This window comes from Doryrhamphus excisus, chromosome 1, assembly GCF_030265055.1.
Source record: "Doryrhamphus excisus isolate RoL2022-K1 chromosome 1, RoL_Dexc_1.0, whole genome shotgun sequence".
NCBI lineage: Eukaryota > Metazoa > Chordata > Actinopteri > Syngnathiformes > Syngnathidae > Doryrhamphus > Doryrhamphus excisus.
The window spans coordinates 4,415,531-4,431,144 of record NC_080466.1 but is presented as its reverse complement, the minus strand read 5'-3'; the positions used below and the strand labels follow the sequence as shown (position 1 = coordinate 4,431,144).

The 15,614-nt window shown below is 41.1% G+C and overlaps 1 protein-coding gene across 3 annotated transcripts in view; it reads right to left on the bottom strand.

Moving 5' to 3' along the window:
- The window catches only part of crebbpa (CREB binding protein a), a 30,177-nt gene that overhangs the window by 7,469 nt on the left and 7,094 nt on the right, over positions 1-15,614 (bottom strand). The window contains exons 2-22 of one of the 3 annotated variants that reach the window (XM_058065266.1): positions 13,935-14,638; positions 11,056-11,241; positions 9,978-10,236; positions 8,381-8,494; positions 7,886-8,152; positions 7,684-7,783; positions 7,396-7,533; positions 7,120-7,237; positions 6,839-7,010; positions 6,678-6,740; positions 5,983-6,104; positions 5,603-5,815; positions 4,724-5,056; positions 4,258-4,437; positions 3,647-3,812; positions 2,989-3,107; positions 2,503-2,742; positions 2,303-2,391; positions 1,203-1,283; positions 988-1,044; positions 9-86 (exon numbers count right to left, since the gene is read on the bottom strand). In XM_058065266.1, the coding sequence (XP_057921249.1) occupies positions 9-86; positions 988-1,044; positions 1,203-1,283; positions 2,303-2,391; positions 2,503-2,742; positions 2,989-3,107; positions 3,647-3,812; positions 4,258-4,437; positions 4,724-5,056; positions 5,603-5,815; positions 5,983-6,104; positions 6,678-6,740; positions 6,839-7,010; positions 7,120-7,237; positions 7,396-7,533; positions 7,684-7,783; positions 7,886-8,152; positions 8,381-8,494; positions 9,978-10,236; positions 11,056-11,241; positions 13,935-14,638 (3,799 nt within the window). The remainder of the gene's footprint in view (positions 1-8; positions 87-987; positions 1,045-1,202; positions 1,284-2,302; positions 2,392-2,502; positions 2,743-2,988; positions 3,108-3,646; positions 3,813-4,257; positions 4,438-4,723; positions 5,057-5,602; positions 5,816-5,982; positions 6,105-6,677; positions 6,741-6,838; positions 7,011-7,119; positions 7,238-7,395; positions 7,534-7,683; positions 7,784-7,885; positions 8,153-8,380; positions 8,495-9,977; positions 10,237-11,055; positions 11,242-13,934; positions 14,639-15,614) is intronic. The other 2 variants (XM_058065274.1, XM_058065283.1) reach the window with 2 other exon arrangements.

Genomic DNA, 15,614 nt, shown 5'->3' with positions numbered 1-15,614 from the left:
TTTCTCACCCAGATGGCCAAATAACCTCGTAGTGCAAGACGCATATCTGGTGCATTTTACGTCCACAATCTTTACATTCAACAAACCTGAGGAGAAGGAAATATGGGGCAAAGTTACAATTGCACGTCAACATCATTACCAAATAAGTGATGTCCATTGTGTGAATATTAACTGCTGCTGTTGTAGCCAACATAGCCATTCATCCTTTCATCGTTTTGCTCCTGCAATCACTGCATACTTGAAAGCCAGCCAATTTTGTTTTTGCAACGTCACTGGACAGTATGTTAGTTTTTTGGCATACAACAGAGATTTTAATTCCATCGCAATAATGCATGTTGACGCAATTAAACCGTGTCCAGCAAAAATTGAGAGAGACAAGCTGCAATGCATCATCAATGAAATTGTGTACGCTGTAGCTAGCGCCTGCAGCAGGTTCTTCCCGAGTGCCGAGCAGCTCTTCGAATTTACTAGTCCTCGACTCCACAGCGGCAAAAAAAACTACATTTCTTACAAGTACCATAATCACAGGAGGATGACGAGGAATAGAGCAAAGCTAAGATAAAGAAGCCATGCTAATCACTTAAGTTTGAATATAAAAGTAGCAAAAAAACATACATTATACACATTAACAGAAGTCTAGCTGGAACCACACTACAACCACAGAGTAACCAGCTATGAACAGGAAATTACCAAGTCAATTAATAAAAGTCCAGAGAGAGAGAGAATCATACAACGGCAACTACATTGTGAATGCAAACGTCCAAAAAGTGGAAATGAGGCAATAAGTTACCACATATATCCGCAGTCAGAGGCGTAACCTGTAACCTGTATTGAAATGGTTCTATTGTGACTTATATGTCAACTAATATATCCTCTTATATATTGTTATCGCAAGAGGCTGCAATATGTATTGCTATATGGATTTTAGACAATATAATTTCGCTCTATTGGGGAGTTGGAAATCGACCACACAGTGTGTCCACTTACGGCTCGGGCTCCAGTACATCATTCTTCTTTTTTTCAAACTGGTCTTTTGATATCATCCTGAAGTGAAAAGAACAAACAGAAAACAGTAAGAAGGAATGAGGTTCCAAAATAATTGTAATGACAAGTATAAAAGTTCATTGCAAAAAAAAAAGCTATTTATCAGTAGTATTTTTTCTCACAGGTAGATAAACAAAATGATCAGTTTGATTACTTACGTCTGTGGCTGTGCAGGATCATCTCCTAACGTCACGCTCTCTCCCTGAATCTCATTGAAGCACTTCTCACAGAAATGGTACCTGAAAGAATACACAAGTAGTGAATACATTCAATATTTGAAGTTTAAATGTTGTGCGTACCTGTGCCAGTTCCTAAATGAATACAGGAATGCATGAATTTACAATTAATGTCTAATGTGTATAGGGAGGAGAAGACTACTGCTGCGATGCTGCTCTGCACATTGTGCAGGCTAAGTTGGAGAAATTGACTGTCATTACAAGGTTCATACTGCAGGGGGTGCAATGGAATATGGCTCAAACAATGCAGTGGATCAGATCTGCAAATGATGGATGTTATTAGGTTGTACATTCATGATCGAAATTTTAAGACCAGTTGAAAAATAACAAAAAAAGCCAGATTTTGAACTGTTGGATCTTAAAGAGGTTCTAAGTAGACTGTCAAAATGCAAAAAGAAGAAAAGTGAATGAGACAACATTTTTTTTGAGTAAGCAAAGCTGCTAGGAATGTGCTTGAAGAAACGAAGATGGCTTCACTGTCTGGAAGTCATGTCTATTTTTGTAAACTTCCCTTGCCATCCATCCCCAAATGTTCTCAATTGGATTTAGATTAGGGGAAGATGCACAATGTTCCAAAAGAATGACAGCGTTCCTCTGGCAGAAGTCCTTTATAAAGGACTCAGGGTACTCTGGTGACTCCAAATTGTCCATAGGTATGAATGTGAGTGTGAATGGTTGTTTGTCTATATGTGCCCTGTGATTGGCTGGCAACCAGTCCGGGGTGTACCCCACCTCTAGCCTGAAGACAGCTGGGATAGGCTCCAGCACCCCCGCGACCCTCGTGAGGATAAGCGGTAGAAAATGAATGAATGTCTTGAACTTTTTTATGAGAAGCATTATTTGTCGGCCGTAGTTGCATAACTAGTTCTTTTCCCTTTTGTGCATTAATAGAAATGTGATAACAAGAAATACCACAATAATGTGGTTTGAAAGATTACTAAATGACAGACAGCAGGTCATAGACGTGATTCAAACAGTTGCATTAATAGCCTGTCACAGCACAGAATTTGTGTGATGGATACCTGTTCTGATAACTGTAGTATGTGCCTCCAGTTGGAATGGTGCATAGCTGTTTCCCATAGCAACAGAGGGTTTGAGGGGAAAACTCATACTACAAAAAAATGAAAAAAAAATTACCATTACAAAATGAATGTATATAATAATTAACAGTACACGTTTCTACGTCAGCATTACACCAATTAGTTTGCCAGCTTGAACATACCTTCCTCCCACAGCAGTAGCCCAGGCTTTGCATGACAGGGTCAATCTCTGCCTCAAACACCTCGGCCAGCTTGGAGCAGCACTTGTACACACGGGATGTCTTGCGGTTGTATAGCCAGGCGTTGTTAAACATTAGCCAGACATCGTCAACATATTGCCAAGGATCTTGGTATTGGCCTGTGTCCAGTTTGCGTTTTATTGTGGACAGATCTATCGGGTTTTTCACAATGTCAAAGTAGTCCTACGAAAAGATAAAAGGACAGGTTTGGTGTTACAGAGCAGGACAGCAACACAAAGTTCCATTTTCTAGTGCAAAATAGTAATCATTCTATATATGCTGCTTTTTGTTGATTTAACTATAGAGTTAAACTATAAATTCTGCGTGATTGTTTAGGATAAAACGTGTTAATTAGGCCCATCTCTAAAAACACAAATTAACATGATTGGTTCATGGTTGTTGTTTTTTTTCTTTCCGCGTGCAACCTACCGGAATACACAGTAGCATGGGGTCTACTGGCTGTCTGAAAGGCAATGACTCTGAATCCTGTCTGTAGAGCGACTCTAAAGTCGGCATCAGGGCCTGGCGCAACTCCTCTGGCTTAAAGACTGGAGGAAGAGAAATGAAATAAAGACAAAAATGTATGCATTACATGCATGCAGTAAGATGAAAATTACAATGAAATGGACAGAAGAAATGTTTGTTAGTATATATCCAGGTGTCTTAGTAGTACATACTGCTACCATCATGTATGTATTGAGACTTGTAGATGGATTGCTAGCTAGATAAGTCACTATTTCTATGATACAGTGGTCATGTATACACCACTGCTTTTGATATACATAAATCAGTCTTACCTGCAATGAGCAGAGAACAAAGACACAGATATTGGATAGCAAAGGTCTTGTCAGCCTCTGTATTGTGGAATAATGGTGTGACTGTTATGAATTGATTGACAACCAAAAGGAGGCTTCTAATCTAATTCTGTGTGCTTTGTGAATAAATCTAAACCTGTGTTTTTGTTGTTAAAATAGTTTCCCAGGAAAACGGTCAACACTCTCAACAGAAGAAGAACATTAAATTATCATCGGTGTAGTCCACCCCCATGTTCTTCTGGACATAAATTTGCATGGCATTGGAGACTGACCTTTCTTTCGAGAGGGGGATGAGGAGGTTGTTCTGTTGGTTCCCTCTACCTCCTCTTCTTTAGACTCCGTCTTCAGTTCAAGCTTTTTCTCCTCGACCTCCATTGGCTCCTGCTTTGCCTCTGGCTCCTCCTTCTTCACCAAGGAAGAACTTGTGTCTTCATCAGTCTACAAACAAAGGCAGACAACACAATAAAAAAAGCCCTTAAAATCCTTGCCTTGCAGATGCAGTCTAATGGTTATTAGACTGTACTCGGCAACGGTAACAACCTTCATTTGGGCTGAGAATCATTCCGTGTCTTGATGGTCAATCAGATACTGACATGGAAGCCAGATTTTGGCTTTTGAAGGCTGTGGTCTTACATTTGTGATCAACTCAAGAAAAGCCTATTTCACTTCAATGGTTGTTTGCAATAAATTGCTTTTGCCATTTTGTCCCACTCCCATTTCTTCTTTTTGCACTTAAAAGACTCGAAAGTGCAAAATTTGATTCTGCACAAATGCAATTTTTCAAATGGTCTTAAATTTTTATATTTCCAACGTGAAGAATCAAGAATCAAACATACCAATAAATCATATATAAAGTGAAGTTAAAGTTATGGTGTGAACCCACCTCCATCTTGGGTTCAGTTTTGCCGCCAGCGGCCTCAAACTCCTGTTGTTCGTGATGCGCATCTACTTTGACCTCCTTGACAGGCAGATCTGCTGTGGCGTGCTGTGAGTGCAGGTCAGCGCTAGCAGCCGAGGCCGGCGTAGGCACACGGTTGTCCAGATTGGGCCCTGGTTGAGACAGCTGCACGCAAAAGAAAGAAAAAGACGTGATGTACATGTGGCGGCTCAACTGGGTAGTTGCATGCAGAGCTCAAACTACAACATACAGTAGATGAAGACTCCCATATAAAATTCATGGCTTCCCTAAGTGGAAAAAAAGGTGCAACAATCCAGTTGTAATGGATGCTACAAAGACTGGTGAAATGCAGTTATCAAAAAGGGGGGTGATGCTGATGGGACGAGTGGATAACATGACAGCGAGTTTGCAGGGGTCAGAGTTGAGGGCATGCGTAGAAGCTCAGGCTCACCGGTGTGGTAGGGGGCTGAGGCAAGGGTTGAGGCAGGGGCTGCGTCTGTGCTGTTGAGGGGAGTTCCAGGGGTTGGGTTTGGGGTTGAGTGGGGCAGGGTGGGGTGGCACCTTGGGTAGGGGTAAGACCAGATTGGGTGGGAGTGGCACTGCGGCTGGACGACTGGGGGAGGGGCGGGTTAGTGCCAGCCCCAGCGGTGGAGGCGGAGGAGGGAGCAGGCGGAGGAGTTGAGAGCAAGGGGGTTTGGGAGGAGACTAGTTGCGGGCCCAGCGAGGGGCCAAGTGCATTCATGGGGAGGTTAGCGCTCTGCTGCTGCTGCTGCTGTTGTTGGTGCTGGAGAAAACACACACAAAAGGAAGGCGGACAAGCACACAAGATAGACAGACAGACAAAGTTAACAGATCAGACAGACAATCGCCACACCAGTCACACAACACCACCATTTTGGAAAATAGTGAAAGCACCTTAGAATAAAAAATCAAATCAATTGAGTCATATGATTGGTCAAAGAGCAAAATCGTGGAGCACAACTGTAAAAGAAAAGCAATTAGACACGTCTGCGTTGGGTGCTGACAAGTTTCAGAGACATTGTCCATATCAGCAGTCAAGTGCAGGCTGACCTCACTTGTTTTGTTGCCATAAACATTTAATATGAATGCCGCAGTAACATGTTGAAGACATTTAGGGAACTGCATGGGAAAGGAATGTTTTTGGAATATGCAAGCATCACATTTATCATGTGGGCAAAAAAATATTAGCAAAATTACTCATCCAATTTTCAAGGTTCATTAAACAATATAATACAATAGCTCACACAATGCAATGTGTTATGGGTGGGATGTTACTTCATTCATATTCACAACACTCATTATCTCTCACCTGGGTCACTGCAGCCTGTGCTTGTGGCTGACCCATACCAGGTGCCAAAGTGACATTCATTGCTCCTGTTGCAGAGACAGCAGTAGATCCTGGAGGGAACTGTGTCTGAGCCATAAACTGTCCCTGGTTGGCTGTTTGCCCCACCATGTTGCCACTGTTGTGACTGCCGATGATACCCTGGGCTTGAGGCATTCTGGAGGGTGACATGCCCACCTGGACGGCAAAAGAAGACGGGACTGTTAACACAGTCTTAGCTTGCGTTACTAACATACTAGTGATGATATTATATAAGATACTATGAAATGAGTGGTAATTAGTAGTTCTGTTAACAACATATGAGCAAGCTGTTTGTCTTCGTCTGTGTCCACTGGCCACCTTACCGCTGGGACAGAACTCATGTTCATTTGTTGGGGGTGGGTCATTGGCGAAGCAGCTCGAGTCCCCATTGTCGCTTGAGCCATCTGGGCATTGGGAAGGGCCATGTGATTAAATTGGTTGATTCCTGGTGGACACAGAATGGAGGAAATGAAGCAATTGTCACACTCAGTGCAATTCAAAAGCAAATATACACCGTTTACATGTTTTTCGCAATAAAAATAGTTTCACATTTCGCATTGCAATAAACCAAAAATATTAAACAACTATGTAATAGCGATACTGTTGAGTGAGTTTCATCAGCAGAGCCCCCCTTGTTATTGACAAAAGGAGGAGCAGATTTAAGAGTATAAATCCTATTTCAAGACTCAGATTTCAGTTTCAGTTCATTCAATTATATTTTAAATATTTGGTAGGTAGTTGACCAATCATAAATGCTATCAAAAGCTGTGTACACTTAAAATTGAATTAAAAAGCAGCAGTATAAGCATAAGTCAAGTCAAGTTGTGGTCATATTTCTCTTTTCCTTTGAACATGGTGTTTTTATTGTCTATATTAAGTGAAGCCTACACATATAACTGATCTAACTGTATTAATAAAAAGGAAAGGAGAAAAGAAGGTTGGTATCGGTATTAGAATCACACATGAAGCGGGGTGTGCGATCCCTGTGACAGGTGATTATCCACAAAGCAGGACATACCTTGTGAAACCTGCATGCGATTCATGATTTGATTTGGCATGTTAGGCAAAGGAAGAGGTCCATCTAAACAACAAAACAATTTTACAATGAGAATTTTCCTTTAAATCACCAAAGGACAAACACCAATATTAAAGTTCCCAAATAAACATAAAAGTGCATACTCTGTGGCCTGGGTCCTAAGGTGTTGGGCTGCGGGAGACAAGGCTGCTGGCTGCCCTGGGTTGCCATAGGTGCCTGATTGATAATCTGCTTCTGCAGCCGTGAGCGCCTCTTCTCCTCCAGTTCCTTTTGAATCTTGTAGATTTTTTCAGCGAGGAAGTGATAGTACTCATCCTATGCATAAAAGGAAATAAATCAATATTATGACAACATTATGACAGCTACAAAGTTCATTTATGTAGGTGGTCTTTGGGAAGGAAAAGTGGGTAATTTAGGCACCTACTCGGCTATTCGCAGACTCATACATGTCCCCCTCCACCTTTCTGGCATACGCAACTAGGTTCTCCATTCGTCTGTCCTTCAATGCTGCTGGGTCAGGAGTAGGAAATATGGCTTGCACTCTATGTGAGAAGAGTTTATAGAGTTAAAAGCTTCATAGGTCATAAATTCATGACACTTGAGACAATAATTCATGTTTTAAATACAATCATGGTGGGTTAAAATAATGTATACCACGACAGTTGCAACAACTGTCCAATAAGGGCATGCATGCACTTACAGTTTGTGTACAAGGTGATTGCGTAGGTCCTGGGTGACATGCTCGTGCCAGGCCTTCCTGGTGCCTGTGGCGGAGATGGGTGCTGCAGTGGGCAGATTACCCATTGAGCCCACAGCTGAGCCGTCTGACAACAGCTGACTGAAGGTGAAAGAACCAAAATGACTGGATGAATAACATATTTTATATTGACATTTTTGACAAGCATGATTAATATTTCAGCTTTGTGTATGCAACTAAAAAAATTACGATTTAGTGTTTGTACAATAGTTGTTAGCCATCAAGCCTCACTTGTTAGTGTTGATTGCGTTGGGAAGAGAGTCTGTGTGTAGGTTGGTTTGTTCTGAAGTGGTCACACCCATTGTGGCACCCGCAAGGGACTTCTGATTACCTGTTAAGACAATGCGCTGAGTAAACATCAATGCCTCGATTTTGTAATTCAAGCATACGCTGACATTTCCACAGCAACGCGATAAAAGTTTTGCGACTTTACCAAGTGCATTGATGCTTCTCATTTGCTGCGGAAGCTGTTGCTGGGCCTGAGCATTCTGTGCGCCCGTAGGCGGCCCCGAACCTGGGGCCTGTTGGGGCTGGGCATGTCCGGTGGCTTGGCTACCATAAGGCAGCCCAAGTGCTGCGTAGGCTCTCTGCATAGAGCTAGGGTCTATAGGGGTTGAGGTATTGATAGAAGGAGCACTGGACTGGCCCACACCGACTGCAGACATGGGGTTCTGAAGACCGGTATTGGGGGAACTCATGGCTAGAGAGAAGGGTTAAAGTAATCAATGAACAACATAGATCATGTTGGTAGCGGTTTGCATTGTTGACAACTGGGAAAGACGACTGCAAAACTATGCATCCAGATCATTATATAGCTGCATTGTACCATAAGCTACAATATTATGTGTTACAATTTTCGCCACTTTGAAAGTAATGTGAGCAAGTAAGCAATTGGGGGGGGGGGGGGGGCAATGAACCTGTTACTTACGCTGCTGTGTGCGCTTGTCACTGGCATTCTTCAACGGCAGGCAGACCGGACAGTCGTGCCGTGTGCAGTTTTTCCAGTGGGAGATGATCTGTCTGGATGATGCACAGTGAGCCACTGCAAAGACAACAAAAGCAAGGTTCCAACTAAAGCAGTGGCTCTCAATTACCATGCCCCCCAAAGGGGACAGCAATCTGACAATATGTAAGCCCTGTATCTTGTAGAGCCATAGAAAATGTTGCCGGAAAGCATGTTGTTATGCGCATTATGCATAATCTGTTTAAGTAGAATGTAGGCATGTCACGATAACAAATTTTGCTGGTCGATAATGGTGCTACAAATTGTCGATATTGGATATCATCGCAACATTTTTAGACAATGTTTTTTCATTCATTTTAGTCATGAGGTGTCACACACATTTGAACAGGCTTACAAGTGATGAAAACACAATATTCACAGGGTTCCTTCTGCTGCTATTTCAAAATTCCATACTTTTCCCAGACACAGTATATAGATGTGAATCAGTCAATCAAATCTATGATTAATCAATTGGTTTAATTTTTTAGATAATCCAGCGTTATTTCTTAAATGGACCTTGTGCATAGTGTTACTGTTGGTTATTTTTAGGACTATATATACACTATATGCATCAGAATTTGACAGCACGTAGAACAAATAGACTCTTGTTAGACTCCGACTCTTGAGGGAGTCTAACTGGTGTGAATGAAGCAGGCAAACATCTTAATTATATTATACATGTTTTGGAAAAGGGGTAAAAGGGACAAAATATAACAATTACACTGCCAGTCAAAAACCAATGAATTAATAAACACAAAACTACTGCTTTTACTAACGTTGCTGGGTGTAAGGGAAAAATAAACAAAATAATACTATTTGGGTGCAAAACCAAGCTGTGCAAAAAGTAAAATAAAGGCCAGAAAACATGCATCAATATTTAATATTGTCAACAGGTTTACCGGTAAACAAGTTTGAATAATTCACACTTCAGCTATACGTATATACTTCAATATGGCAATAAACACCGTTATAGGATTCGTTCATATTTCTGTTAATTGATTCAATGGTATTTCAACCAGATTACGTGGCATCCATTATACATATTACACAGTGCATGTTCTACTACTAGTTAGCATCGAGTTTAGCAACCATTATATCACATCAGCATTGAAGGAAAAAGTAACCTACATATTGACTTATCTCATTCAACCATCATTTATATGGATTTGGAATTGTTTTATGAATGTAAAAGTATAATTGAAGAATTATAAGAATGTGTTTGGTGTTAACATTTTTCAGAGTCAACCGCTGATGACATAATAAATGGGCAACATAACAGCCACTTCCAGTTCCAGCTAGCTAGCTAGCTAACAGGATGCTAACAAGGAAGGATGTATTGTAATAAAATACATTAAGAACACAGAGATTAAGAACACTCAAGATTATTAATAACGCAAAAAGACATGCGTCATGCTGTACACTAACTGGAGAATGCATGCATAACCAAGGCAAAAATATGGTGTCAATTTTTTACATTACATTAAATCACGCTATCCGAGGTTCCACTGTGCTCCAAACATACCGTGGCATGACTTTCCGGCTTGGCAGTGGGTCATGTGGTTGAGGACGTTCTTCATGGTGCGGCAGTGGGGTAGGTCACAGGCTCGCACCTCTCCGTTGGCCTGGTCTCGTCGCTGGCACTTGTGTGCATGGAGCAGCAGGACCAGCTGCTGCTGGATCAGCTTGCGCTTCTCGGGGTCAGCTGTCGGGCCTGCTGAAGGCACTGCCATACCTCCACCGCTGGCAGCAGACAGCATGGCTGCCTGTTGCTGGGGCTGCTGCTTGTGCAAAAAGACAAAGAAAGACATCAGTGCTGTGATGAATTCAATTCAATTGTTGACATATTGATATTCTCTTGTAAAATAAAAATGGATGTAAAAATATATAAAATATGAATAACAGCAATTTTTTTTTGCATCAAACGTTCACAACATGACGCAGTAAAAATAAATAAATAAAACTAACCCACCAAGTCGAAATGAAGACTGACCAGTCAAACGTTTGGATATACGTTCTCATTCAAAAGGATATGAAAATATGTTCAAATGTGCATGTACAACAATAATCCTGTATGGGGAAAGTAAAGTACATATACTGTATACACTGGTATTGCACCCTTCTATGATTGTGCCTGCCGGCAGGTAAGCTAGCAAGGATTATCCAAAAACAAACATCCCTGAAAAACATTTTTTTGAAAAGAGAGAGCAAACAAGACACACATTTAGGTTTTTTTGTTGTCTACTAGAGTGAAATTGTTTTCTAAAAGGTTGGTTGCTGGCTACAGTTTTTGAGTTATGAGAACCACTATAGAGTATGGGTGGCAAAGTATTTAATACACTTACTCAGCAGCATGTCATTTCTACAGGACAATACTGTATAACGGAACAAGAAGTGTCTCTTGCTCTCTTGGTTGATGGATAAAATATCCTAATTTTCAGTAGAATACTCAATAACTAAAATATTCAATCGCTGCAGCCCTAGATAATAGTGTAGTAATTAGTGTTACGTTTTTTTCTGCCCCCTGTAATTCCAAAATAATGTCATACATCCGCCCCACCAGCTGTAGTGCATGGCAAAGACTGAATTTGACAGGTACTAACCATGTTTGGCACACTGGTGACAGCTGCCCCCTTGAGTTCATTGGGGAAAGGTGGTAGACTGTTGGCAAGGGCGGCCTTGTTCTGGAGCTGCTGCTGCTGCTGAGGGTTTAGCTGCTGGCCAGGCCCTGCAGCTGCCTGTCCGTAGGATTGAGTCACAAATGGACCCCCATTGCTACCTAAGCCCATCTGAAGAAAGAAGAAAAATGAGGTTTTTTTGTGCAGTCAGCTTTACAAACAGACACAATATGGCTATTCAACACATGGGCACGTTGGTGTGCGACATGATCGAATACTTTGTGAGAGTTGTGTATAAAACACAAGCTGATGTTAATTTCAGCCCATTTGTGCAATGTAAACAGTATATTGCAAATACAATGTAAGTCAAAATGAATAAAAAAAATATATGCAAATGAGTTCACAATGTGAAAGTCAAGAGTTATTTCTCAATTTTTTGTCAATATTCACACTAACTTGAGTGACACTGATTCAATATTGTGATTTTTATAAGTGCAAGGAGGAGTCCATTTTATTTTCATTGAGGGTTTTCTGTCTTTTTGTTTATTCAATTTATTATGTCGGTTTAATTTATTTGATATTTAAAGGCTATTCATATTCCAATTACAATGTTAAGTACAAACATTTTGGATTTATTTTTGATAGTGTACTCACATTATGCCACATACTCATTACATTCATGTAAAAAAGTCTCAAAATAATGGAGTAATAATATAATAATATTGTTTATCTGCTGTAATCTGGGGGACAATTATGGTCCATCAAAACGTGTTATTTTTACGCATCAATAAAAAATGTATTAGCTCAGTCCAATTCAACTAATAAGAAATGAATAGTGAGAAATGGGATTGTGCGGCTGTGATGCAGCGGTCTTCATCCGCTGTGGAACACATACACAACAATGGAGGTGCAGTGACACGACGGGAGAGAAAGTAACGCCAAGCGATTATGGGGTCATTTTTTTTTTTTTCGAGGAGGCATTTTGTGTGGGGACCTATTGAGTGCTGGTGCTGAACTTCACCACAAAACAAAAAGGTAGTAGCAGGAGTACAGGAGGTTATGTCAACAAATAATAAAGTGACAGTTCTTTTGATAAAGACAAGCTTCTCTGTCAACTCAGCAGATAAATAGTTGCACTTCTCATCCATTATATTTGAGGTAGAGCTGAAAAGTCCCTTGCTGTCCACACTTGTGCATCGAACACGGAGAAAGTGGGTTGCAACAACAGCCAGTGAGGGACTCGTAGCATGTGACCTCCAGTCCAGTGGGATGGTTGACCACACTAAGAATACATGAGTTAGCACACTGCTAATGGCGCAGTTACCATGTTCACCATGACTTTTGAAGAATTTTGCCACATTTCAGTTTGCTCAGGAAAAAAATATCCTATTTATAATAAGTGGTTTCAAGTACATTGGTCACATAACCTGGAAGCTATAGAACAAAACCCTTGACTTTTTATTTGACAAATATGATAAGATAAAAAACCCAAGAGGTGTGTCTGATACTACGACTTGCAAGCTATTCAACAATGTTAAATGTAATGTTAAAAATTAAATTAAATCCAATTAGAACAAAATAATACTCGCTTTGGGTGCAAAAATAGGATGTGCAAAAAAATAAAGGCCACAAAACATGCATTAATATTTAATACTGTCAACACATTTACTGGTACAAAAGTTTTTAATAATTCACACTTCAGCTCAATATGGTAATAAAGATAATTCGATTCATATTCATATTTCTGTTCATTGATTCAATAGCATTTCAACCAGATTACATACTGTAGCATCCATTATACACAGTGCCTGTTCTACTAGTTAACATTGACTTTAACAAACCAATTAAGTTTCAATAAAAAGAGACAATTATTTTTTAAAAATAACAGCCGATAATGCCAATGACGCCACTCGTCATTTAGTCACGCAACAATAAATTAAACAAGTCAATGACAAAAAACATTTCTGCAATGGAGTTCATGGCGCAATCGGCGTAAACAAGTAACTTTGACGCCGTCTTTTTCGCTGTTTACTCCCACTATGCAGCCTCTCCACCTCCATATCTCTGTGAGGATATCCGATTGTTCGGGGTAGCAAATGTATACTCAAAGCTAAAGGCTGCCCTTGAGTGTCAACAATGGTTGTAGCAAGCCACGAACGTAATAAGATGAACATCCATAGCTGCACGCTTGCTTAAGGGGTTGGTACGGCCCAAAAACAATCAGGAAGTAGTAAATAAAGCAAAATTAAATACTAAGAACGCCACAGGAAACACATAGCTGCTGTCAGTAGCTTGCACTCAGGCAGCGCCATCTTTTTTTTTTGATATTGTGCTTAAAATAAATATTGATATTTTTTAATATCAATGTATTGCCCAGCCTTAGGTTGAATGTATTGTTAAAGTTATACTAATCTCAGTTTTGCTTCCGTTGCCTTTTTTTGGAGACCATGGCGGTCTACAGTAGGGGGTTCATACACACAGTTATTCACCCCCAAACTATTAGAGTTGAGGGTGTTGCGACCCAAACGCTTCAGGCAGTAGGAAGAGCCATTTTGTTGCAATTTTTGAGCTCTCCTTTCACTGTTAGTTCATGTTGAACAAGAAAATAAAGTTTACTCCTGCAATCAACACTACGCCTCAGGCTCTCATTCTGTGGCGCTTCAAGCGTATGTTTTAGCATGCACCTTTTCATACGGTGCAACTTATTATGTGTTAAGTACAGAAATAGACCCAGTAATTGAGACTGCGCCTTATGGTGCGGAAAAGTCTCTATTTTCTAAAGCTCACAAAAAACACCAATCAACAGCATCTATTATGTTTAACAATGGCTTTAAAAAAAAAAAAGCATGACTTAAGTGACTTACCTTGTTGATGTTGCTTGGTTGCTGTACTGCACTAAGCGTCGCATGTCCACTCATCTGCTGTCCTCCCTGCGTAAGTGTATCTGCCAAAGCACTGCCAGCCCCCACTGCTGCTGATGCAGCCCCTTGCAACGTCTGTCCCTGGTACTGTAGGCCCACCACGCCTGATCCTCGTCCTCTTCCAGCTCCAGGTCCAAGTCCCCCGTTCATGACTTGCCCGGGTTGGGATTGCCCACTCTGAGCAAGTAGCCCGGAATGACCCTGGCTATTACTCATCAAGGCCTGATTGAAGCCCGGGTTGTTCAGACTCATTGTCACAGCATTGTTGTTGTTCGGCCCTGCTACTCCAGTTGGTGTTCCTGCTTTTTGGGCTTGGGGGGATGAGTGGTTGTTGGGGGAGCCCTGACCAAGGGGGCTCTTTCCCAATGGTGTGCCAAGCTGAGTGCCCATACTTCCTGGTTGTGGGCTACCGGAGCTCAGCCCCGCACCCGTGATCGTAGAGGTGCTACCGGCTCGAAGGAGCTCTGAGAGCTGCTTGTGCTTTGCAGCAGCATCTGGTACAACAGTGCCACCACCAGGCCCACCGGCTACAGGTGTTGTTCCTCCATTTGTGGACATTCCACCCATCAGGCTCAGATCTCGACCATTGGGGATCAACTCATCTGGAAGGTCATTTTCCAAGTCGTCCCAAGACAGTGACCCAAGATCTGCAATACAAATAGAAACAGAGCAAGTTGAATGTATGTTTGTTACAAATATGAAATATTTATTTTGCACTTTTTGATTTTAAGGAGGTTCTAGGTGGAGCATGGGAATGACAAAAAACATTCTTAGGTAAGCAATTTATTGCAAACAAAGTTAAATAGCCTGTTCATCATCTGATCAAAAGTTTAAGAGCACAGCCAGTTCAGTTAGGTATTCACATGGTCATGATCTCTATGCCAAAGGCAAAAAAAGCTTTCTCTCTTTAAACGCAGTCAGATTTGTGAGCATTGTTACATTAGCATGCCCTCTCCCCGAGCTCTCTAAACGAGATGCAAAACAGCTTCAGTACATCCAGAATGCTGCCGCTCGAGTCCTGACGAGAACCAGAAAAAATGTAACCTTGACAGCTCTGATGGCTTCCAAAGCATGACAGGGAGATCCCACATGAGGTATTTTCCACACACCACCGTGCATCCTAAATGTCAATGTCAGTAGGTAAATGTCAATACATATACAATGGTGTGAAAAAGTGTTCGCCCACATTCCTGATTTCTTATTTGTTTTGCATGTTTGTCAAACTTACAGGTTTTGGATCAACACACAAATTTAAATATTAGTCAATAACAAAACTACTGAAAATGCAAAAAAAATAAGAAATCAGGAAGGGGGCAACACTTTTTCCACACAGTTGTTTATGTATTGACATTTACCCACCGACATCGACATTTAGGATTCAAACCACAGTCCCATCATTCATATTCAGATACAGTCCAAAATTTAATGAAGACACTTAGCCTACTAACTTAAACAAACAATCTTCCTGATTGTGGAGGATGGTTGTTTAAATCTTAAGGGACCATCCATCGTTTTCACACTCATTCGTATCAGCCCCACCTTTTGAACCAGCGAACACATGGATGCCTGGCAAAGCATTCATTTCTCAACACAGATACACACACTCTGAAAGCTTGGCCGCAG